Genomic DNA, 15,406 nt, shown 5'->3' with positions numbered 1-15,406 from the left:
TTCTGACTAACACAGAGGCCAGAATAAAAAGAGAGATCTTCTCCAACTGTCCAAGTGACAATTAGAATATATTATAACAATATGGCTGTAAAGGGTCTGGTGCAAGTAACAGAATTCAGACACTCTTAACAGGCTTGTTTCTACAGGTCATGCTTTTCAAATTCCAAATACTTAATTTATCAATGAACTTCTGAAATACAACTTTTTAATTTTAACAGTGGTTACACTGAAAGTAGCTTCAGCATCCAAAAGTAGGATTAAGTTTACAAGTAAATGTTTTTTCCTATTTTCTAAAATAAGTAAAACTCATTTTAACAAAATAGAAATCTTATTTTCTAATCAATAGCACTGTTATTCAATTTATTAGGAGTTGCTTTTGATGACCTATAACATTTAAGCAGTGCATTAAAAAAAAGTTAACCCTTATTTTTTTCTATTAATGAGAGAGAATCAAGAATAATTCCAAACGGGGCGCCTGGGTGGCTCAGTCGTGAAGCATCTGCCTTCAGCTCAGGTCATGATCCCAGCGTTCTGGGATCCAGCCCCGAGTAGGGCTCCCTGCTCAGCGGGAAGCCTGCTTCTCCCTCTCCCACTCCCCCTGCTTGTGTTCCCTCTCTCGCTGTCTCTCTATCAAATAAATAAATAAAATCTGAAAAGAGAAAAAAAAAAAAGAAGAAAAAGAAGAATTCCAAACAGGAGTGCCTGGGTAGCTCAGTGGATTAAGCAGTCAGCCTTTGGCTCAGGTCATAATCTCAGAATCCTGAGAACCAGCCACGCCTCAGGTTCCCTGCTCAGCAGGGAGTCTGCTTCTTCCTCTCCCTCTGCCCTCCCGCGCCCCCCTTTGTGTGCACTCTTTCTCAAATAAATAAATAAAATCCTAAAAAAAAAAAACAACGAATAATCCCAACCAGAAGAGAAGACATTAAAATACTATGTAATTATTTAAAGTGCATTTTTATGCTTAACATTAAATACGTATATCATACATTATGGAACTGCACGGTATTCTGTCAAACAAATTAACAAGATTCTAACCTGAAAAGAGTTCCTGGCTTAAAAAGTTAAAGAAAGTCATTTAACTTCCCCATCCTCTCTTTCTACTCCCCAAATTGTCTTCAGTGTGTCCTTTCAGTAAGACATTAAAGCTGAAATGTAATTCATTTGTGGTTTAGTTAATTTATATTGGCTCATACTTGATTAATGTAGGCAATTTTCTATTGATTTAAAGTCTTCCACTGACCTCTTTGGAGTCACACGGCAATAAATAATTAATAAAAAGAATGTCAACAAGTAAGGTAAGGGGGAAAAGTACATTAACAGAATTTTAAAGGGTTAGAATAACAATGATTTAGATTTTTTTCAGGTTATTTTATCTTCTGAGGCAAATGAAAGGTAATGTAGTAGCAAAATATCTTTTAGTCTCCTTATGTCTCCATGGATGTCAAAATACCAATCATATAAGTTTTCTTATTTCTCTTCTTTAACCAATTCTTTTTTAAAAGCTTAATCTGTAATCTGCTTAGCAAGGTAATTGTATAAAAAATACTTACATTACCTTTACATGAACAAGTGGATAAGTTTTCGCAAATACTTATACAAGCATAGTGTAAATTTCAACATTTTCTTAACGGACGATAAATTACTTCATCGGTACCCTTCTCCTTTTCCACATCCACTCAATTCATTGACATCTTAAAGGAGCAACAGCCAATAAACATATTAAAAAGATTCAGCCTGCTTAGTAATTTTTTAATACAAATTAAAGCCTATTAATTTGGCAAAGTACATACAAAGAAATACCCAGTGCTGACAAGAATCCATGAGGTAATCATGCATAGCATACTGATGAAAGTGTGAGTTGGAACACCGTTTCCGAAAAGCAATTTGACAATATATATTATTCTTGAATTATTCTTGAAAATGTCTACAACTTTTGATGAGTGATTATACTTCTAACATTCAAGTGTACAAATACTCAGAGATTACACAATATAAGTACAATATTTACCAAAGCCTTATTTATAATAGCGAAAACATAGAAAGAACCTAAATTACCAACAACATGGGAATGTGGATAAAATGGGAATGTTAAAATAAATAATAGCACACCTATTTGATGTAGTATTGTATGGACACTAAAAATTATATTTTTGAGGAATATCTAGTGTCATAGGAAGATACTCCTGATAAAATATCAGGTTTTTTAAAAAGCAGACTATAAAACTTTATATACGTGGTATACAATTTTTGCAAAAATTATTATACATGACTAAGTAGATATGCATATAGGTGTAATAGAAAATAATACAGAAAATATTTACACTGTCAGTCTTGAAGGGGAAGATAAAGGTAATTTGTATATTCTTCCTGATGCCTGTTAGCGTTTATTATACTATACTTCTTTACTATGGTTTTGTTTCCCCCATTAAAACATAAGCTCTATGGGGTGCCTAGATGGCTCAGCCAGTTAAGCGAAGGACTCCTGGTTTCGGCTCAAGTCAGGATCTCAGGGCTGTGAGATTGAGCCCCATACCAAGCTCAGGCTCTCTGCTGAGTGTGGAGCCTCCTTAAGATTCTCTCTCTCCCTCTTCCTCTGCTCCTCCCCCCACCGCTATGTCCCCACTCAAGTGTGCGTGTGTGTGCTCTAAAAATGAATAAACAAAATATTTTTTAAAAAGCTCTACGATGATGATAATTTGTTTCTTTTGCTCACTGCACCTAGGCAGTGCCTGACACATAGCAGTCATTTTGATAAATAAGTAAGAAATTCTCTCTACACATAGTATGTATATCTATAAAAAGCATTTATGATAGGGGGCGCCTGGGTACCTCAGTTGTTAAGTGTCTGCCTTCGGCTCGGGGCGTGATCCCAGGATTCTGGGATCAAGCCCCAAATCAGGCTCCTCCACTGGGAGCCTGCTTCTTCCTCTCCCACTTCCCCTGCTTGTGTTCCCTTTCTCGCTGGCTGTCTTTCTATCAAATAAATAAATAAAATCTTTTAAAAAAAGCATGTATGATATTAATACACACATAATTATAAAAAGCATTTATAATATTAATCAGAAAAAATAAACATTATTTTGAAAGAAAGTACAAATTCCTACTGTAGAATTACTAACCTAATTCTAACCTTCAGGAGTAGCAGTTCAGTTTAATCCCTCACTTTATCATCAATCATCCTTAACTTTGAGTGAAAATAGGTGAAGAGGTTGATAGTCATGTCCCTCAACTCGGAATTGGGTTTTTTTTTTTTTAAGATTTTATTTATTTATTTGACAGAGAGAGAGAGACAGCCAGTGAAGAGAGGGAACACAAGCAGGGGGAGTGGGAGAGGAAGAAGCAGACTCCCAGCGCTCCCAGCGGAGCAGGGAGCCTGATGCGGGGCTCAATCCCAGGATCCTGGGATCACGCCCTGAGCTGAAGGCAGACGCTTAACGACTGAGCCACCCAGGCACCCCGGAAGTGGGGGTTTGGCCAAGGTTTCCAGCTGAAAAGTCAATTAGTAATTACTTGAACATCAGTCACATGTGTATGCATCAGGGACAATGAATAATCCAAACTTTCTCTCTCAGCACCCACCAGATGGCCACAGGCATTTTTTCACTTATGTTGGCCCACCTAGAGCCATCACCTACTGGTGAATGAAGTTACTGCCTCTCCTTTGATCCCAGACATCAAATTAAGAATATTTATTATTCTTATTGTTCTGTTATTATGGTTAAGAATATTAAACAAATAAAAGAAATTTCCAAAGAAAATAAAGACCTTTCAGTCTAACAAACATACGACAAGCTGGTAATCAGCAACTTCATCTATCTAGAATTCAGATGGGAATTATTCATTCTGATGACTCAAAACAGATGTCAAAAAGATAAATACCTTTTCCATTGGAGTGCCCCCTGGTCTTAACCAGAACCTATTTAATCTTATTTAACTTAAAATTTCAACAAGATTGATTATCCAAAGGAGAAATCTATCATCAAACATAAGTGCCAATTATCTCCCAGACAGCTTTTAGGTGCCAAAGATAAATAAGAAAGTTATATTCTGGTGGGGATTGCAGACAATTAAACACGGAAACACAGAAATAATTAGGTAGATTCAGATACTGATAGGCACTCTGAAGATTACATTGTGTAATATGATAGCACTGTATATGTGGAAGGGGGGTGGGCACCATCAGTGATTACTAAAATGTTCTGAGAATTTATAATCTGAATGATGAGGACGCAGGAATATATAGATCTGGGAGAAGATCATACCAGGCAGAGGAAATATTAAACACAAAGGCTCTGAGGCTGGAAAGCATTTGATCTATTTTTAAGAGAACAAGGCCACGTAGCAGGAGCCTAGAAGGCAAGGGAAAGAGGAAAAGGAGCTGAGGTAGACAAGATTAGGTCCTGTAGAGTATTGTAGGCCATATTAAAGGGTTTGGATTTTATTCTGGGCGTGATAGGATTGCATGGGTGTAAGCAAGGAACTGTTATTATCTGATGATGAACAAATAACAAAGAATATTAAGAGACAGAGGAAAAAATATGAAAATCAGATACAATCTCAACAAATAATCTGAAGTAACTTAGGAAAAAGACCAATGTTCCTATGCCACAATCACAGGCTCCAAAGGTGTCCGTGCATTACATCCCAAATAACGGATGTTCATCATAACAAGTAGGATTTGCCAAGAAAACATAAAGTATAAGATACCACCATACATTTATAATAGCACTTTAAATATTTTATAAACTGTAAAATAGGTATCATCCAAAAATATGCTTTTTAGAATGGCAGGGAGAGTATAATATTACACAGTGTTATCTAAATAACTTTATGTTTCAAGAAATACAAAGTATTCAGATGCCTTTAAAATAATAAACATATAAAAGTCCACTTTCTCTTCCTCACTATTTGCATTGCAACAACCAATCCAGATATAAAATTCATTCAAAAAATATGTTTTTAAATCCACACTCTACCAAACAGCCAGTTCTTTCGTTGTCATTAAATCTGTTCCCACGAGCTCCTGGGTGGCTCAGTCAGTTAAGTGTCAACCCTTGGCTCAGGTCATGAGCCCAGGGTCCCTGCATTGGGCTCCTTGCTCAGCCAGGAGCCTGCTTCTCCCTCTCCCCCTCCCCCTGCTTGTGGTCTCTCTCTCTCTGAAATAAATAAATAAAATCTTTTAAATACATAAATGAATCAATCAATCTATCTATCTATCTGTTCCCATCTCCTCTCCACTACTTAGGCTGTAGTCTCGGTTTTCTATGCTCCCTCCCCAGCTCCTTACTCTTGGCCTCACTAGATTCAGAAAAGAAGCAGGCGTTGTAAAGGTATATTTCCCCACGTGTAATTGGAAATAACGTATAAGGTGAACATTGGCATTACGTGAATAAAACAGATTTCTTTAAAATATACTTCTGGGCTTCATCCGCAAAGGATTACTTTTTAATTGGAAATGTGAACGTCTCAGATTTTCTCACTACATGATGCTAAGTGTGATACCACCCTTCAAGGTGGTGACTGCCAAATCTCCCCATCTTAAGTACATTTTTCCTTTTGTAACTAATAAGTAATCTATAAGACAATGTGAATATCCTGGGCTCCAAAAATCTTTCAGTGGTTTTTTTACACTTAAAATAACTTGACCCTTGAATAACACGTTTGAGCTGGATGGGTCCACTTATCTACAGATTTTTTTCAATATAGTATAGTACTATAAATGTGTTTTCTTTGTGATGCTCTTAGTTTATTGTAAGAATACAGTATATAATACATATAATACACAAAATACATTAATTGACTGTTTGTTATTGGCAAGGTTTCCAGTCAACAGTAGGCTATTAGTAGTTAAGTTTTGGGGGAGCCAAAATTTATATGATTTTTGATTGCTCAGGGGTCAGCAACCCTAACCCACTCATTGTTCAAGGGTTAAATGTATACTCTTTTAATTATAAAGTAATAGTGTGCTCATGAGGAAGCTTCAAATTTAGAGGACTATGAAAATTCTTTCCTCGCCCCACCCCAAATGCCGGGTCACATTTCCACAGAGCTAAGCTTTGTTAACTGATTCTTGTATATCCTTCTGGAAATTTCCAACATATACACAAACATTTATATATTTCTTTTTTTCTTTTTACCACAAATAGGATCATATTACATATGCTGTCTTGCAATGTCATTTTTTTATGCTTTATCCTGGACTTCTTTCCTACTACTACATTCTTTTTAATGGCTATAGAGAATTCTATTTACTGTTATTTATTTAACTAGTTTTAACTAGTTTTCTTTTTTTTTTTTTTTTTTTTTTTTTAGAGAGGGAGAGAGAGACAGAAAGACAGAGATGGGGGAAGGGGCAAAGGCAGAGGGAGAGAGAGAATCTCAAGCAAACTCCAGCAAGGAGTCCAATGCAGGACTTGATCTCACAACCCTGAGATCATGACCTGAGCCGAAATCAAGAGTCAGACGCTTAACTGACTGAGCCACTCAGGCACCCCTCCTAAATATAATTACAGTTTTCACTTACAGTTTTATATGATATCAAACAATGCTACAATAAATACTGTTGCATCCTTCTTCTTTTTGGAAGAAAAATTGCCAGAAACATAACTGCTGAGTCCAAATACATTTAATTTCTTTTGCTAGATATTGCCAAATTTTCTTTCAAAATTACATCAGCAATGCTATTTCCTCATCTCTTCTTCCCCATCAACAATGGACATTAGCAGATTCTTTAATCTTCGCTAATACAAGAGGTGAAAGAAAAACAACAGCTCATTCATGTTTTAATTTTTATTTTTGTAAACGAGAAAGCAAAGCATCTTGTCATGAATTTCTTAGACATCTGAAATCTTTCCTCTATGAGTTGCTGATATAAGATCTCTGCCCTTTAATATTTTAAACCACATGTTTGAAGAAATGTTCAACAAGCTTCATTATAATATTGATAAAATATTATCTTAGTTGGTAATCTGCACCTAAGAACCTCTCCCTGCCCCCCAAAAAGCTGTAGTTACTGGAAGTATATATTTAATTTCACTATGTTTAATATACCTTTACCTACCTAACTTTTAGATCGAGAATACTTTTCTAAATGTGCTAGGGAATTTCCTGCATTGAAATCTCCTTAATTCCTTTTTAAAAATTCAAATTTCTATGTGCAACTACTAGGAAGCAATTAAATATTAAGAAATCAGCATATTGATCTTTAGGTAACATTTTAGAACCACTAATTTCATCTACAGTGTTTTATTTAGTGCTAAACTAAAAACGCATTTCCAAGAACAGGAAAACCAAAAATCTAAATTAAATCTGTCTAGAGAAAGCACAGTACATTATCTTCTGCTATCACATGAGCTATCTCTCTCTACTTTAAAAATCAATTTTGCATAGACCTGGACTAAACAGTCCTGTGTTGGAGTGTGATAAGAACTTGCCTGATCAATGTAAAAAGCTGTGCCTGCTCGGATCTCTCGACGTTGTTTGAGATCGGTTTCAGTGGTGTCCCTCGATAGGGCAATGTACTCAACTTCCCGCTTGGTCAGCTCCTGGAGTGCAGAGAGTGAAATGGTTCCAAAATTAAATCAAATTCCCAACATACGTTTTGGAGCCAGTTATCCGACAATGTCACTGCCCTAGAGAAGAGCATTTTAAATGTAATTCTGAATTAAAATCTTCTGAGTGTTAGCTTTGAGAAAAATGCAAAACACTGAGCATTAATTAAAACATGCCTGTATCTCTTCTCAGAGCTCTACTTTTGCTGCATCCAATAGTTTACGACTTAATAATTATTTACTTCTTAAGCAATAATAGTCATACTCAGATCTTATAAATCGTACTATCTTTTATAGAATTCTTTTCAAATATCACGAGTGATAACTTGCCGACTTAGTTTTTTCACAAATGATAGTCATTTCAGTAAGTAATGTTCACCTTTTTTTAAAAGGGCATCTAAATTAATTTAGTCCATTAGCCAGTGTTTACCAACTGTATGTGATATGTTGGGTTCACACTTTACCCAGTGTGAAAATAAGGTAAATACCTATAAGAAGGTCAACAGAAGAGGGAAGGAGAACAAACACAGCTATTCAGGAAGGACAAGAAGGATGAAAGGAGGAAGGAAAGGAGGAGAGGGAAAAAAGAATTCTTTCACAGAAAACAAACACTTTTGGTTTGAAGGGGAAACCATCCAGAATTCATTTCTTTTAATTTATCCATCCCTAACATCATTTTGCCCTGCATGTGACAATTATGAACAAAAAGTTTTTAACATTATCCTTGGTTTTACAACATTGCATTAAAAACAATGATGCTCTCCAGTTGAATAAGGCATACAATATCTTGTTATTAAACAGGAAGAACAAATTAATTTACTGCCGTATAAAGAAGACAATTGAATAAGCATGCCATTCATGGTAAAAGACGCTATGTCCAGGGGGTGCCTGGGTGGTGCAGTCATGAAGCGCCTGCCTTCGGCTCAGGGCGTGATCCCAGCGTTCTGGGATCGAGCCCCACATCAGGCTCCTCTGCTGGGAGCCTGCTTCTTCCTCTCCCACTCCCCCTGCTGTGTTCCCTGTCTCGCTGGCTGTCTCTCTCTGTCAAATAAATAAATAAAGTCTTTAAAAAAAAAAGACGATATGTCCATACAACAGGATTTTTTCCCTCTGCCTTATCTCCATGTGATGTTGATGAAAATATAGTATCGTTTTCATTTTGTTTTTATAATATATGCCCGTTCCCATACACCCGTAAATTTAAGTACGTATGGAAAGAAGAAAACATTTTAAATAGAGAAAACACACATATAGTGGTGAAGATGTGGTGATACCAAACAATATTTTTCTAAATCAGAATGAACTGTCTGTGAAAGCACACTTCTGGACTAAAGCAGCAACTTCTCTTGTTAGCAGATACCTCCTTCTTGCTTCTGGAACACATCGCAGGTACCATCATGTCTGTTTCACTGATTGGATGAATGGGATCACTGAAAAACCCTGTCGAAACTGGCCAACAAAGTCATACATACCTCTTATTGTTAAACTGTACCAGAGTAACACCCTGAATTGCCACACCGAGAATATTATCCTCAGTCTTGACGGCTTCCTGGGATTCTTCCTCAGGCCACACAAGCACTGAAATCTCCCCAGCTGCTGCTTCCCAGAGAGGGTGGCAGCAAGTTTGCCAACAGCACCGGGAGCAGCAGAGGGAGGAGGCAGCGGGGGTCTGCTGAGTTTTTCTGGAGCTATCTATAAAACTCCTTCTATATGAATTAAATATAAAATAAACACAGCTATCAAATTATTTCTACTTCCTTTCTCATTGGTTCAGCAGGCTTGCCCCAAAACCTCTGCCTGTAAAGACTATGGATATTACTGAGCATAGCATCTTGTATCTAATGGCAACAGTACCCACTTGCAGAGTTTGCAAGGAGGCTTAGACTAGTAAGTTTTCTTATGTTTATTTCCACATCCTAAAGCTGCCTCAGCTCTGTTGCATAATTTAAAGTTTGTGGGGTTTTTTTAAGATACAGGTTTCACACTGACAGACATAGATTGCATTTTTGAACCAACAAGACTCTTGTAAACTTCCAGCCTTTCTCATTCCACATTCCTAACAAGCTTCACAGTCTTGCCAGAAACAAAATCAAAGTGAGAAACTGTGGTCATTGAAATGAACCAGGTAGAGTGGATTCTCGGTAGCTGACTCGGCATTTCTAGACAAGCCACTTTTGCCTTATTTTTTTTATTTTTTGTTTTTTAAAGATTTTATTTATTTATTTGACAGAGAGAGAGAGAGAGAGACAGCCAGTGAGAGAGGGAACACAGGCAGAGGGAGTGGGAGAGAAAGAAGCAGGCTCCCAGTGGAGGAGCCTGATGTGGGGCTCAATCCCAGAACGCCCGGATCATGCCCTGAGCCAAAGGCAGATGCTTAACGACTGAGCCACCCAGGAGCCCCTTGCCTTGTTTATTAATAAAATGAGGATAATACTACAATGACCCATTATACCTCACAAGCTGGTTCTAGGAACAAATAAAAGATATGAAAGGTATGGGTTCTAAGAGTTAAGTTCTGATTGGTCCATCGTATTTTTATCATCCTCACCCTACATGGTTTTAGAAGTACCGAAATAAATCTACCACTGAAATAAAAAAGTACACAAAGCATATTTCAATAGCACAGAAATCAATTCTTTAATATCAAGTAACACAAGGAAACTGAAAACAAAGTTCTTCTCTTCATCCTAAAAAATATCTTCAGACAGAACAACTTCATCTGATAGCATTCTTCTCCCATCAATAGAACAATGCCAATTAATGCTGGCAAAGTAGGAAAAAAGTCCTGTATAATTTTTTTAATCTGTGTTGAGATTTTAATATTTCAATTCACTTCACACTGTGCTCAGAAAACTACAAACATTTAAGAGGATAACAGGTCAGAGAGAGGATCTGAAGTCCAGCTCCAACATTTACTAGCTGGATAAAGCTTCAGTGAGCTATTTAATAAACTTGTTTTCTCAACTATTTAAAGGGAAAAAAGCGTGTAACACGTAAGAGATAATTTACAAACTATGGGCTCCCTTTAAAGACCATATAACATCAAAAAGTCAAGAGAATTATTCGGCTTTTTAGAATGTGGATCTGAGATAAAAGAATATTCCCTGAATAATATAAAACTGAGTTTTGTTTTGTAATCTCAGAGTTTATGATCCTATCTGCCACTCATTGCCTGAATGTGTATTTCTTTTTTTTTTTTTTACCAGAAGTTGAGAACTTTCTGGTTGCAGCAAAAAATTTCCTAAAGCTATGAAAGATAAACGTACATTTGCTTACCAGAATACTTATTCCAAACTCTTTATTAAACGGACCAACATGAAAATTTTTTTCAAGTAATGAATAATCCTGATATTTTTGTAAATTCTTAATTTATTTTAGAACATAACTAATCCAAGTTAAGATCCTTAGAAATCCATAAGAATTGATTGCTCACCAGGTACTGCATAGCAATAGAGCGTCGAAGAGGCCCAGGAGGTCCTATTAGAAAGATATCTTGTCCCAAAAGATCCTTCTGCATTATCCATCTTAGATGCTGAATTACAGACTGAGCCACAGAGTCTGAAACTTCAAGGGGAAAAAAGGATAAAACGAAATGCAAATCAGACTACTACTTATAATATAAATCTCCAAGCAATCAATGCATTTAGTATACTATATTTTAAAAAGCGTATCTATCTATGTGTATGCACACACACATTCATTAATACATACACCTAAGGAATTCTCACCCTGCTTTACAATAGAACCATTGTTATCAATGTAAAAACATGATAAAGTTTAGGATCTCACAAGGAATCACATAGTACCACATTTAAAAGCTTTTAAGCACATTTGAATGATCACTTGTGTCACTAAAGAAATAAAAGTGATTTTCAAGGGTGATTTAAGGCACTAGAATAATTACTTTACCACAGTTTTATAGTCCAATGCTTTTGCTCTAAAAAGGGGACATGATCAAATCATCCCAGACAATTAATGATTATCACAGTCTTGAAAAATTGAAGGAAACTGTAACTTCAGTTGGCAATAGGCTGTGAGAGCTCCCAAGCTTCACAGCGAGAAGGTTCAATGACTTAACGTTTTCAGAATGTAAGTTTATTCTTCTACACCAATCCTCGGGAATAAAAGACTACTTCATTCCAATGCCCTTCTAAGTCTACTATTAAACCACCCATTGATCTACTCATCTTCTGCCTAAGGATTTTATAAATGTTTGAATTAATATAATTAATTTATTATTATATAAAGGATTTGTAAGTCACCCAGTGACCTAGGAAGTGCATTCCTAGGTATCCAAGAAACACTCTTGCCCTTATACATCAGGAGACAGATGGAATACTCACAGAACGTTATTGAAGATAAAACTGAATATAGCAAAGAAAAAGAAAACTTATTCTTAAAAAAATAAAAACATAACTGTAGACTGGAAATGGATAAAATGCACATAAAGGAATACTACATAACAACAAAAACAGAACTGAACTACCACTACTCCCAATGTTTAAAACTCTTAAAAGGTAGAGTATTCCGTGAAAAAAATTAAGTCGCAGAATAAATCTCATGATACTATTTTGATAATTCTCAATAAACTAGCAAATTGAATTCATGAGAAATCCATACATATGTAATCAAACAGTGCTTGAGAAGCAAAAAAGCAAGAGAATGATAAATTCAGGATAACGGATACTGGGGCAGAGAATCAGAGAGATTCTCATGGAGAGTTTCAATGGTTTTTGATAATATTCTAGTTTCTAAATTTGATGTGGGTTAGTGTTTCCTTTATTATTGTGTTGCATTTTACACATAAACACATACATATCTCCTACAAGTCCTTTATATGTACTGAATATATATTTTTTACCCTTGATTTAACCACTCAGTGAGGTCATGAAAGAATGCAAAGATCAAACTAAGAACACTTGCCAAAGCTAAAGCTGTGCTTCCCCCACCAACCCCAACAGCACAACTTTACCAGTCTACCCCCACCCCGCCCACAAAGCTATCATTTAACCATTGGAAAAAATAAAGATAAATTTCTGATCTCCTTTATCATGGTGAAATGATCAAGAACAAGGTTTGGGGGGCAGCCTGGTTGGTTTGTCATGTCACTGGGATCACACTAAAGCAAATTATAATTTCCCCAAACCAAGTGCCTTTGTGTCTGAAAATCAGAGACTCATCACCTAAGTGGAGGTGCCTGGCTTCTCTCCTGTCCTCTATGAGTCCTCTACAACATGCACAGGGAGCATATCACCCCCAAGGGGGCGAAAACTGGTCCTTGGAAGAGGGGTTGAAAAAAATTCTTAGATACAATTCACCTAAGACTGGAGATTAAACTTCATTTGTAACTATCAAATGTCCACTTAAACTATTTTCTTTCCCACTTCAGGCCCTAAATCCATCTTTGTGATATATAGTTTATGCTTTCTTACTTCAAGATGAGTCAGTCTGCTTGCTGTGTAAGGATGACACAAGGTAAGAGTTAAGAAGCTCTAATTTCTCTATCATAAAATCAAACAATGTTCCCTATCCCACAGATCTACTACCTCTTCTTACGCCAATATCAAATACATAATTAAAAACATAAACACTTTTGGGATTTCTTTTTCCTTATGTTTTCACAAATCTCAGCTTACTTTGGCCACAGGCCCTCTCTGCACTGTTCTTACAGTTTGGTGTCACTCCTTTGTATTTAGCTTTGGCAACGTGCCTGACCTTCCATTACCTGGACTTGACTATTTAAAATAAGACATTTCCAAAGTTCTAGAAGGTATAGCCAAGTAGGTCTCTTCGGCTTCCTCCCACTGTTTATTATTTATAACTATTTGTAACTGTTCATAATTATAGTCTCCATTTAGTTCTGTATAGTTCCATTCCATTTTGAATGCCTTGACCTTGGAACTATATACATTTTCAAGACTTTTTTTAAAGTTAAAGGCAGCAGTTCCTAATCAAATGTGAGGGCTGCCCCTCACAACTTGTCAGTATCAATAAAATACTGAGGTTTAGGAATAATTTATTTTTTTTTAGCAAACTCGTGAAGAATCAATTATATCTATAATTACAGAGCAGTTTATATACCATGTACTTTCTTGAGTAGAAGAGAAAGACAGAGTTATTCAAAGTGGGAACTGAGTATAATCCTGAGTATGCTCACAGGAGTGCCTTCCACTCAGCATGATCCTCATGTGTTGAGAACCACTGGCAGAAGGCACATCTGACAATTCTCAGCAATCCTTTCTTTACTCTTGCCACTCAACAGTGGTTCTCAACTAAGGGCAACACTGCCACCACACTATGCCTGCCAGAAGGCATCTGGAAACGTCTGGGGGTACTTTTAGTTGTTGCAAAGCTTTGGAGGATGAGGGATAATTTGGGACACTACTAACATTTAGTGATGCTAAATACAATGTCCAAGATAGTCCCATCTGCCCAATATGTCAGTGGTACCCTTGTTGAGAAATACTGTGTCTGGGTTTTTTTCTTTTTTTTCCAGGTTTCTGTTGCTTGCATACCACTAATGAATTATTTCTATCTAGTCACAATTAAGCCCAGAGGAAGAGTTCCTCTTAGTTTCCCCTACCTCCTGAAAGATGAAACATTCAGGGAGGCAAGTCAGTAGTCAAGAAGTTCTATCTTTAGACTGATCTGCTAGATGTCAGGATCTCTAAGGCTCTCATCACCACATTTCAATTCTACATAAATTTCTTAATATATAGAAGCAGCTTCTGAATCCTGTAGCTGGCCTTGTAGTCTATGCTATACCTTCAATAAGACTTCTTCTTTTCCCTTATTTTTCCTTCTCCAATAAACAGTCATAATAATAGCAATAATTTATTGCATCCTTTTCATGTGCCAGGTAAAAATACAAATGACTTTTCATACAGGATCTCTTTGAGAACTCACAACAACCCTAGGAGGTAGCAGACTATACTGTGTCACGGTATGGGGCCAAGCTGTTCAAATCCCAATTCTGCTGTCTACTAGCTATGTAAACTTCATCAGTTATTTCAATTCTCTGTGCTTAGTTTCTCCATCTGTATAACAGATATAACAAATGTACTTATTTATACGGTTATTATGAGGATGAAATTAGGCACTCAGAACAGTGTCTGGTAATGGTAAATGCCATATAAGCATTCTTTAAATTTTCATTACCTATGTTTCACAAACAAGAAAATTAAAGTTCTGGAGGGGCTAGCATTTGTCCACAGTTGCTATATGCATGAACCAGGACTTAGCCCTAAGCTTTTGAGTTCAAAGCTTGCACTCTAGCCATTATGTCCTACTGCCCCTCCAAAATCTTTTTAACAGGCTCTATCTTCAGATCCAAGATTTTTCCTACAAGTGTGCACCTCATGGGGCTCCATCGAATTTAATGGACTTGCTTTTCTGGCCATTAATCCTATTTCTTGGTTTTTGAGGATGACAGTGATACCGTGTTTTACTCCTTTTATTGAAATTTCCAATTCATTTTGTTGTTTACATTATGACATGAGAGGACCTGTTTCTCTGAAAAAAAAAAAAAACCTCCCATTTTTACTTATTCATATTATAGTTTAGCCTATTTTGTCAAAGAAAATATTTAACTTGTCAAAAAATTGTATCAAACTACTGAGAGAAAGCATCATGTACTGCTATGTGGTGTCTGTGGTGTATTTTACATTAATGCTTGAAACTAGCTGTATTTTTAGGATGGCCTCAAGAAAACATGAGTCATACTTAAAAGCATTCCAGAAATAGAAACAAGATGTAAGACTGTACATTACGAACATCTGCAAAACAAACTACCAAGCTGCCATGCATAACCTCATATAAACACAGCCCTGCGCGCATGAGAAAACCCTGACTTCAGT

At 36.4% G+C, this 15,406-nt stretch overlaps 1 protein-coding gene across 5 annotated transcripts in view; it reads right to left on the bottom strand.

Moving 5' to 3' along the window:
- VWA8 (von Willebrand factor A domain containing 8) overlaps positions 1 to 15,406 on the bottom strand; it is a 344,886-nt gene that overhangs the window by 294,906 nt on the left and 34,574 nt on the right. For all 5 annotated transcript variants that reach the window (XM_034665237.1, XM_034665238.1, XM_034665239.1 and 2 more), the window contains exons 3-4: positions 10,984 to 11,114; positions 7,434 to 7,544 (exon numbers count right to left, since the gene is read on the bottom strand). In XM_034665237.1, the coding sequence (XP_034521128.1) occupies positions 7,434 to 7,544; positions 10,984 to 11,114 (242 nt within the window). The remainder of the gene's footprint in view (positions 1 to 7,433; positions 7,545 to 10,983; positions 11,115 to 15,406) is intronic.

This window comes from Ailuropoda melanoleuca, chromosome 7 (genome assembly GCF_002007445.2).
Source record: "Ailuropoda melanoleuca isolate Jingjing chromosome 7, ASM200744v2, whole genome shotgun sequence".
Lineage (NCBI taxonomy): Eukaryota > Metazoa > Chordata > Mammalia > Carnivora > Ursidae > Ailuropoda > Ailuropoda melanoleuca.
The sequence above is the reverse complement of the archived record's forward strand: the minus strand, read 5'-3'. Positions and strand labels throughout refer to the sequence as shown.